The sequence below is a fragment of the Vigna unguiculata genome, chromosome 6 (assembly GCF_037176805.1).
Source record: "Vigna unguiculata cultivar grain cowpea cultivar isolate G323 ecotype 2 chromosome 6, ASM3717680v1, whole genome shotgun sequence".
Lineage (NCBI taxonomy): Eukaryota > Viridiplantae > Streptophyta > Magnoliopsida > Fabales > Fabaceae > Vigna > Vigna unguiculata.
In genome coordinates, this window is record NC_140797.1 from 40,803,559 (window position 1) to 40,814,814 (window position 11,256).

At 29.2% G+C, this 11,256-nt stretch overlaps 1 protein-coding gene across 3 annotated transcripts; it reads left to right on the forward strand.

The window, feature by feature from the left end:
• Window positions 1–740: 740 nt before the first annotated feature.
• LOC114187468 (ATP-citrate synthase beta chain protein 1-like) lies at window positions 741–5,805 on the forward strand. 3 transcript variants are annotated; one of them, XM_028075729.2, is made up of 17 exons: window positions 741–963; window positions 1,118–1,240; window positions 1,356–1,458; window positions 1,551–1,616; window positions 1,710–1,833; window positions 1,907–2,041; window positions 2,208–2,268; window positions 2,398–2,474; window positions 2,641–2,796; window positions 2,902–3,030; window positions 3,627–3,759; window positions 3,874–4,001; window positions 4,362–4,467; window positions 4,585–4,661; window positions 4,758–4,828; window positions 4,897–5,181; window positions 5,405–5,805. In XM_028075729.2, the coding sequence occupies exons 1-17, from the start codon at window positions 882–884 to the stop codon at window positions 5,478–5,480; spliced, it is 1,932 nt and encodes a 643-aa protein (XP_027931530.2). In that variant the 5' UTR covers window positions 741–881; the 3' UTR covers window positions 5,481–5,805. The 3 variants fall into 3 exon arrangements, with proteins under 3 accessions (XP_027931530.2, XP_085530485.1, XP_085530486.1); XM_085674359.1 differs by having other exon boundaries at window positions 773–822; XM_085674360.1 differs by having other exon boundaries at window positions 820–963; window positions 1,122–1,240.
• The last annotated feature ends 5,451 nt before the right edge of the window (window positions 5,806–11,256 follow it).

Sequence of the window (11,256 nt, forward strand, 5' to 3'; positions counted from 1 at the left end):
TAAATAGAGAAATTTGATGAGCATTGAATAGAAGAATAATCTAAGAGGTCAAAAAAATAAGCATAAAGAGAATCTCGAGGGAGGGAAGAGAAGAAAGACACTTTGAGTGCTCTACTTGATCAAGTCTGAACTTTTTTTCTAAAACAATAATATTTATTTTTTATTTTATTTATTTATTTCTAATTATTATAAAAAACAAAATTTAATGATCTAAAAGTATACCCGTGCATTGTATATAGAAAGAGGAAAGACCGAGAGAAAACTTATTTTATCAATCTACCTCTTCATCGAGATAACAAATGCATTTTATTTATAGAATATAATAAGTGAAAATTTAACATTATATAACAACCAACAAAACAGTTATCATATGATATGTCTTTGTAGTAATGTTTTTCAATTAAAGTTGAAGTTTTACTTTAATAGTCACCCCCAATAAATTATTTTATTAAATATAATTACTTATTGTGAAGATGAGACTGTAGATTTGAACTTGACTAATAAATTATAAGAAAAGTATAATAAGACTGTGTCTAGTTCTTGCTATTTTCTCAAATTTAAGATAATTTATTTCTCTCTCAAATATAAATTAGTTTTTCTTTGTGGTAATAATTTAAAGTTTCACCAGCTCCGTCTGTGTTTTGTAAAGACACGTAGGGTCAGAAAAGAAAAAACAGGGGTCACATAGCATTATTGCTCTCTATTATTTATCCACATCAAATTCAAAACATACCCTTCACTTTTTTGTCTTCACTTTTTTGTCTTCTGCTTAAAAACGTTTTCAATTTCGTCGTGCAATTATTTAGAAGAGCCACAGCACAGGTAACAGTAATGGCTCTTGAAAACATCTGAGAGAGAGATTCAAATTTTAATTAATATGCATGATAGTAGTAGTTATCACTATCCAAGTTGAGAACAAGATTATAGTGAAACTCAGAGTTCCTACACCAGAATTCTCTTCTGGTTTGTGTTTCTCTTGATCCTTCTACTTTTGTACTCAATCTATTATGTAACGTATTGAATCTATGTTTCATTTCAACTGATATGGATGTTACATTTTGAATGTAATAATTTTTGGTATGTTAATGTTGCAAATGTGTTTCCTTCTGCAACGTAGAAAGATTTATCTTTTTCTTCGCCATGGCCACTGGACAACTATTCTCACGTACGACACAAGCTTTACTTTACAACTACAAGCAACTTCCCATCCAACAGATGCTTGATTTTGACTTCATTTCTCGTTAGTATCAGTTCCAGCGTTTTTTCTTCTATGAGGATTACTGAAAATGATAAACTGACATTATTATTTGTTCTTATAATGCTAATGGAAGTTCTGATTTTTTTTTCATATATAGGAAGGGAAACACCATCAGTTGCTGGAATCATTAACCCTGGTTCTGAAGGATTTCAAAAAACCTTTTTTGGTCAGCAGGAAATTGTCATCCCAGTTCATGCTACGTATGTGTTGCTCATATACACAAATTGCATGACCTTTTGCAGCTTCAATTTTGGATTTGGTTTAGTTTAGCTGTTTTCTTTCTATTTTGCAGCATTGAAGCAGCTTGTGCTGCACATCCTACTGCTGATGTCTTCATCAACTTTGCTTCACACAGAAGGTCAGAAAATTATTCTGAGTCTATGATATATATGTTGTTGCACAACTACAATCAAATTTTTTATCAAAATATGTACAAATTTCCCACATGCAGTGCTGGTGGATCGTCCATGTCTGCTTTGAAGCAAGCAACGATTAGAGTTGTTGTTGTGATTGCTGAAGGAGTAGCTGAGTCAGACACTAAGCAATTGATAGCGTATGCCCGTGCAAATAATAAGGTGGAAATTGATTGAGATATTGATGAAGTTAATAGCTATAAAATAACTTATTTTGGTGCTTTTGATTTGGTAGGTTGTTATTGGTCCAGGAAGTGTTGGAGGTATTCAAGCAGGTGCTTTTAAAATTGGTGACGCGGCTGGAACAATTGACAACATAATTCACTGCAAACTCTACAGACCTGGATCTGTTGGATTTGTTTCTAAATCTGTATGTATCTATTCACTTTCTGCATATCTTGACGCCATTCTTCAGATTAGGATGCATATTTTCTTGCAGTGTCATACATAAGCTTATGATAATCTTGTGCCAAACGGTATGTTTTCTACAAATATTCAATGTAGGCTATGACAGAAGGCAAGTTTTTGAATTACAGGGTGAGATATTCAATGAATTATGCAACAGCATTGCTCGTGTAACTGATGGGATTTATGAAGGTATTTATATGCTGATTTTGTCTTTTCTGATCAGTTCATAACAGTATTTACGGTCCATATCTGATGTATTATTGGATAATTAGGTATCATATCTGAACCTGTATTAAGTGATATCTTGTTTCACTGTAGGCATTGCCATTGGAGGAGATGATTGTCCTGGTTCCACACTTTCTGACCATGTTTTACGCTTTAACAACATACCACAGGTAATGCTTTTCTTTTTCTTGAGGAGTAACCCTAAAATATGCGTATCCAATAAGCAACTTACTACAGTCCAGAGGGTACTATGACAATAATTTATAAAATTCTTTTATGTGCTTTTACCAGAATGTTATAAATCATGACCAAGACCCTTAAGTATTTGTATGTTAGATTAAAATTATAGTAGTACTTGGAGAGCATGATGGGTGTGATGAGTATTCCATAGTGGAAGCCCTAAAACAGGGGAAAGTATCAAAGCCTGTGGTTGCCTGGGTTAGAGAGACATGTGCACGGCCCTTCAAATCTGAAGCACAATTTGGTGATGCAGTATGTTTCAGGTCCTTTCACTTTGTTCATGTTCTCAATTAAAGCATTCTTCATTCATTGAAGGTTAACATTCTTAGTGTTCATTGGCTCTTGCATAATATTCAGGGAGATAAAAGTGGTTTTGAGTTGGAGGCTGCTCAAGCAAAGAATCAGGCACTAAGGGACGCTGGAGCTGTTGTTCCAACATCATATCAAACTTTTGAAGCTGCACTCAAGGAAACATTTGACAAATTGGTTAGTATGCATTAATATTAGCCTTTGTATTTACAAACTACTTATGTTATGATCTCTATACATACACTTTTTAACTTCATTTAGTCTCAGCAATTTTAGACAATAAAGATTAAACCATAAAAATTGTATACATTTTTAATAAAATAGTAATTAAAAGTAGGGTTAAATGTGTATAATTCCTAAACTTAGATTCCAAATCGGAAATAGTCTTCTTTTTAAATTTTGATACATTTTGATTCTCAAATCTCATAAATGAATGAATATAATACTTTTAATTCAACAATTACATGTTGCTGAGCAGTGTTCTAGACTGAAATTTGAACTAGAATGTGTGAAAGAGTTCAAACATCAACCTAAACCGCTATTTGACACGTTAAAACTTAACATAGCTATGCTAGGAGAACTATATATCTACTCAAATTTAAAGATTAAAGACTAAATTATATATGAACTTAAAATGTATTTAACCTAAGTATTTAAATATATTGAATTTCTCCCTCATCTTTTGTTGAGTTTTCTCCCCTATGCTGATCCTCTGGAAATAGGTAGCATGTTCTTATTAGTTGTAATATTCGTGGTTACATTATCTTTCTTAGGTTGAAGAAGGTAAAATCACACCAGTCAAGGAAATCACTCCTCCTCCGATCCCTGAGGATCTCAGCTCTGCAATTAAGAGTGGAAAAGTCCGTGCTCCAACTCATATTATTTCCACCATTTCTGATGAGAGGGGTATGTTAGAATCCACCGATGACAATTTAGAATTGAGCTGCATCTCATGTTCTGGACAAGACACTAAAGATTTGATTGCTAAACTAAGGTTTTTCTTGCAATGTTTTACTGAAGGCGAGGATCAATGCTATGGTGGTGTATCCATGTCTACCATTATCGAAAAAGGTTATGGTGTCGGTGGTGTTATCTCTCTTTTGTGGTTTAAACGCAGCCTTCCCCATTACTGTACTCAATTTATTGAGGTAGGTTATTCAATAGTACAGAGCTTTCTGTGAATATTTTCATCCTTTACTTTCACTGTGTTTGTCTTGAGTATTTGAAAATGTTCTACTTCTACACTCTATAGCCAAAACTCCTTCAACCATGCCAATTTTTCCTTTTCAAAACTCCTAATAATACCCTCTTTATGTTTAATATCTACATTTATCACTACTCATTTCAGTTCTTACATTATATATTCAGAGACTATAGAAATCATTTTTAAGTACAGAACTAAAATGTAAAAATGGAGCAAGTAAAAAGTTAAACCATCATTTTCCAAAGCAACTATTGATATATATCATCTTCCACCTTGAATCTTGATGATGCATTACATTGGTCAGATGTGCATAATGCTATGTGCCGACCATGGTCCTTGTGCCTCTGGAGCTCATAATACTATCGTGACAGCAAGGGCAGGGAAGGACCTAATTTCGTGTCTTGTATCAGGTAAACTCATCATACATGCAACCATGCATTCATGCCTTTAATCTGTAAATTACTGATGCAGGAAATGTAGGGTCAACAAAACTTTGTGTGCTGATAAATAATGAGCTTCTGAATCAGGTTTGCTTACAATTGGTCCTCGATTTGGGGGTGCCATTGATGATGCTGCTCGCTACTTTAAGGATGCTCATGACAGGGTATGATCAGTGTTTTCCTGTGAAATCCTTATGGGTTAAAGAACCACTTTATAACATAAATATTCAATGTTTTAATTGTGCTAAAGTTTTTTACAGGGGCTTACACCTTATGAGTTTGTTGAAGGTATGAAGAAAAAGGGAATTCGAGTCCCAGGAATAGGACACAGGTAACATGTTGATTCCATTGATTTAATTAAGCAATGAAACATATAAATGTGAGGCTTTTTTGAAACAGGGTAAAGAACAGGGACAGGAAAGACAAGAGAGTTGAGCTGCTACAAAAGTTTGCACGCACACATTTTCCTTGTGTTAAATACATGGAATATGCTGTTGAAGTTGAAGCCTACACCCTCTCAAAGGCAAAAAATTTAATTCTTAACGTGGATGGTGCGATTGGGTCTATTTTCTTGGATCTTTTTGCTGGCAGTGGAATGTTCAGTGAGCAAGAGATTGATGAAATTGTGGAGATTGGGTATCTGAATGGCTTCTTTGTGCTGGCACGCTCCATTGGTCTGATTGGGTGAGTTTTTACGTTAACTATCATTCATAGCTTCTTCATGTGAACTTCAGTTCTTGGACATTATTGCAGTTTTTGGACCTTTGTGGCTTCTTTATCTCATGCACTCATATGTCTTTTGTGAATCAATCGAACTCAGAATCTCATCCACCTCCCAACAAAATTAATGCAACATGGTTTCTTCTCATAACAACCCCTTCATCGTTGTTTTTGTGTGAAATTTCAGGCACACCTTTGACCAAAAAAGATTGAAGCAACCTCTTTATCGACACCCATGGGAAGATGTTGTGTACACAACATGAGAAAGTTTTTGGAGATTGCAATTATTCTCACATAATTAGCTCTCTTTTGAGAAACATCGGAAATATTCTTACATTTAAAAATTACAAAATAGAAATAAATTATCTAAATGCGGGTGTGTTCTTTTGAGAGAGTGGATTTGAGAGGAAATAAGTTGATGAATTTGTGTAAATTTGAGTGAATAAATTTTAATTATTTTTTTTTTAAAGATTTGGAAGTAAAGTAAGTGGATTTAAGAGTGAAGTGTGTAAAAGTATGTGAAGGAATAGATTGATATGATAGATAAAAGTTAGTACCACAATTATTTAAAAAGATTCAATTTGGTCATTTTCTTGAAGTCTTTGGAGTTAACACCGTGTTCGTACAAGACACGTGTCGAGCCGTGAAATTTCTAATTTTTTTAATTTATAAACTGTCACGTGTTAGATTATTGTCGTGCACATGACAATTTACAATCATGACACGTGGTAGTGGTAATAATTATTTTCAATTTAATCATCTATTTAAATTTTTGATTCAATTTAGTACCTCAAATTTTTAAAACAATCAAATTTCATCCTTTACAATTTGAGACAAAAGTAGTATATAAGTTTAATTATAACTTATATATACATGTTAAATTAATTATTTTAAATTTATACATCAAATCACTACACCTAAATATTCAAATTATTTTATTTTTTACAAGTGTAAAAAAAATTCAAGTATAAAAAATTACAAAGGTAAAAGTGTAAAAAGTAGAATAATTTGAGTATTTAGGTGAAGTGATTTGATGTATATATTAAAAAAAAATTTAATAAGTTGTAATTAAACTTATTTACTAGTTTGATCTTAAATTAAAGAGGACAAAATTAGATGTTTTAAAAAATAGGGGTACTGAATTGAACCAAGAATTTAAACAAATGACTAAATTGAAAACAACGATTATCACCACTAGCACGTGTCATGACTATAAACTGCCACGTGGCATGACAATAATCTGACACGTGACAGATTATAATTTTTTAGAAAAAAAATTAAAAATTAAAAATTTTAAAAATTTCACGGCTCAATACATATTCGGATATGTTATTAACTTCAACTTAACGTACATTACCAAACTGAACCCTTTAAAATAATTTGAGTACTAAATTGAATCAATCAATAACAAAGAGATTAAATTGAGCTAAACCAAAAAATTAAGGGACTAAATAAGTAATTATAGCTAATTAGGAAATAAAGTAAAATATGTTTTCAAAATATTATAAGAAAGAAGGAAAATTTAAAAAGAGTCATGCATCTAGAATTAAAGTAGTTTAAATTTGATTTAAATATGATTTCAGTATTTTAAATTGATTATTCTACTTTTTTTTTCTTTAAATTCAAAATTTTCATTCAGTAGTTTCTTACAATTTTTATTTATGTGATGTTATTATTAGTTTTTTAGGATAAGATGACCTTAGTGGTGGCATTCATAAAGTGACTAACATTGTCATATAAATTTACATTGAGTAAAATGATTCTTTGAAAGCTTATTAAATTTTTGTTAACATTTACATTTTTAAATGATTTTTTTTTCTCATTCTATATAAATGAGTTTGTTCTAAAAATTAAAAGCATAACCAACAACCACTCTCGGTCAACCAGAACATGGATTGTGATTTCAATGACATATTTGACACATTACACATACCTCACTAATGTGTCCATTTAAAAAAAAATGATTTTCTTTTTTCAGTTTCAACATTTTATTTATTACGCACATAAGTTCAGATTATCTTATGATTCTTTTCTCATAAGTTTTGGAAATTCATAAATTTATTTTCTGAGATTTTATTAAACTTTAACCAAACAAATAGTCTAATATTTTGTTTTTATTTCAACTTTTGACTATAAATAAATTTGACATTTTAATTATGTTAGCACTCCAAATTCATCAAATCGTTTATTATGATATGAAAATTTATTAAAACAAATAAATGGTAGGTTTGTGCATGTTAATAGTTTGAACATAGTTAAACTCAAAATACACTAATGTTGTAGACTTTTCAATTTGTTTCAATCACAATGTAGTTTTCGCAGTCTGCAACATTAATGGATACAAATTCTGCAGGTGGGTGAATTATTTTTAAATAAAAACAAAACTCACACGCTCTGAGTTACTTTTAGAACCACGACATTAAATCATACTCTGACATCCTTAAATAAATGTGAACATTATTGGCAGTGAGTTTTTTTTTTTTTTGACATTTTTAGATGCTTTGAATTTTGAAGTTTCACTGCACATGAAAACCTTGTACAAACAACACCAATAAAGCTGTGAAAGGATTGGAGAGTTATCTCTTTCTAAGACAGCCTTACGAATATTGCTGTCTCGTCATCATCACTGTCTTTTTTGTTTTCTGAAAATAAAAATGAAAATTAATAGTCCTCATATTCAAATTAAAAAAAGTAAATAATAAAAGTAAAAAAAAAAAAAAAACTGGTACTATAGCTATAGGGATTTGTTAGAACCCTATGATTGTTGTTGTTGATAAAATTATTCTCTTCTTTACCACTGTTTTTGTTCGTAGAATCTAACTAGTACTAGAATTATATTTATTCCATTACCTTCTACAATGCTACTTTTTATCACTCATCTATCTATCTATCTTCAACAATTGACTCGATATCACCTTTCACATGGCATTATTTGCTTCTTCTTTTTTTCATGTTCCTTCGTTCATCTCCACTAGCCCCCACCCTACACCACTCTTAGCTTAAATATCGTACTATGTCACAAGAAAGCATCTCTACATTAATCATCCAATCTAAACCAATTTTATATAGATACACATCTTTATTTTATATATATTAGTCAAACACTTACCTTTTCTTTTTCATATTTTTGTCACTTTCATTTTTCTAATGATATATATCAAATGTTGATCATTGTATTTTGTGTTTTCAAAAGTTAAGAGAGAAAGAAAAAAGACATGAGATTGGTTTTTGTCATGATAAGCGAAAATAATAATGCAACCCGATTTCTACCTAATTTTTTATTTTGTTAAAATCCTTTTTGTTCTCGTTTGAAAAATTAATTAGACCTCTAGTTTTTATTTCATTCAGTTAAGTCTTCTGATTTTTTAAAATGATCCAATTAGATTTTTTTTCGTTATATCTGCATTAACGTCGTGTTTATACATGTCATTTGACAAATTATTGTGTCAGGTCATTGTTAGTGTCATATGACAATATTAGTATCATGTGTCCGTAAAGTAACACATGACAATGTCTTGTATTCAATTTAATCTTTATATTTGAAATTTTGACTTAATTTTGTTTCAAAATCAAAAAATTATTTTAATATGTATATATAAATTGTAATTAGACTTAATTACTAATATGGTACCATTTTGAAGATGGATAATATTGCTTCATATTAAAAAAAAAATAGAACTTAATTGAATCAAAATTTTAAATGCAAAGACTAAATTGAATACAAAACACTGTCATGTGATTTGACACTATATGAAAACGTGACACTGACACTGCCACAAACGTGACATTTCAAAAAAAAAAACAAAAAAAGTGAAAATATCATGAATTGACATGTGACAATGAATATGACATTAGCCAATTTGACATAAAGAACCTAATTGGATAGTTTTTAAAAATTAGGGGACTTAATTGAGCCAGATAAAAATAAGGGGTCTAATTGGATTTTCCAAACCAATTAGAGGGCAAAAAAATGATTTTAGTTTTTTTTTATCTCTTTTTTTTTCTTGTTGAATGTAAATGTTTTTATAACTCCAAATTGAATATTTATTCTTATATGTGATTGATTTATGATTTTTTTTAAATGAGTTATATTTTAATGTATTTACCGATACCAATAAAATTTATGTGTTATATGGATATGATTATTGAAATCGATGAAAATGATATCAATTTGCGGTCACATATATCTAGGATGATATGTGAATTATGATTTGATTTTGTGTATTAAGTATTATCACATATGTTATAACATACCGATAGAATTTACGTGTTATATGGATATGATTATTGAAATCGATGAAAATGATATGAATTTGTGGTCACATATATCTATGATGATATGTGAATTGTGATTTGATTTTGTATATTAAGTATTATCACATATGTTAGAACATACCGATGAAATTTACGTGTTATATGGATATGATTATTGAAATCGATGAAAATGATATGAATTTGTCACATATATCTAGGATGATATGTGAATTGTGATTTGATTTTGTGTATTAAGTATTGTCACATATGTTATAACATAGATCTCCTAACTTCACTATTGATCTAAACCACATAAGTTAAGATATGAAGTGGTGTTAGGATGGGGAGAAGTTTTTCCACACCATAACATGAGTAAATGTGAGACATGAGTTATAATAAATTTACCTTGATTTCATGATTTATGAGTTTGTTTTTAAATCCACATCTTGAATCTTGAAATGTAATACATGTCTTTTGGAATGTGTGATTGTCTTAAATATTCTTGATGAATAGATTGTGTATTTCATGTAATTATTGAATATTAAATTTTGAATAAAAATGAAATTTTGCGAGTTGACAATTAAAATTATCGTGTTATATATATATATAAATACAAATTTGTTTTCAATAACTTATACATGTATGAGTTGTAAGTATAAAATGAACATTTGGAAACTAATTGATATTTGTTATTTCAGATTATCTTTTGTAAAATTTATATATATATATATATATATATATATATATATATATATATTATTATGTCAACTTACGTTGTATTTTGTATTGATATTTTTTTTTACGAATCCTTTAATCAGTTTACAGTATAGATGATAGTGTTACAATTCTTATAAATCAAATTTTAAAATAAATTAGAAAAAAATAAGAAGCATAATTGGTAACTTGTTTGTTAAATGTTAATGATGTTACTTTTAATTATGATATATTTATAAAAATATTTACAATGTTATCTATGTATAGAATATATCATATCATATTTTTAATAAAATTTTTGATATGCTTTTTGGTCTTTCAACATTTAGTAAAAATTGGAATTAATTCTTATTGAAAATTTTGTACCAATTTAGTCATTCGTCTCTAGAGATGTGTGGATTTTAATCCTTTAAACCATTTTTTTAAAATTTATTTGACATTTCAAATGTATTTCTCAATTAACATTAAAGCGAAAATATGTCAAATGGAATAAACAAACTAAAATACTATAATAAAATGTATTTGAAACATCAAATCAATTTAATAAAACTTTGTTAAAAAAGACTAAATTGATTTAAAATTTTCGAAAAAAACTAATTCTAATTTTCATTACAAATTGAAGGACAAAAAACATATTGAATCCATAATTTTATCAGGAATAATCAATCCATAGATAACAATAATAAGATGATTACTTATTAATTTTAATATGACACAGATTTTTATTAACTTTTCAAATTAGCATTTACATTTATCAAATTATATTAACAAATTTATTTAACAACAGTAAATTTTAATTAAAAAATTATTTGTATTAATTCATTAATTTTAATATAATAAAAAAAGTCAAGATATTTTAAAATATATCTATCATAAGCTTTTTGAGAGAGGGGAAAACATCTATGGAGGGGTGAATTGTGACGTCATAAAGAAAAGAAAAGAATTGGCGAAGTTTGATGGTGACACGAGTTAGTTCTTGTAATTTTATTTTAAAATAGTTTTATTGGAAAAAGAATTGACAAAGTTTGATCCTCCACCAGTCACTTTGACTCACTACCCTTCTCAATTATG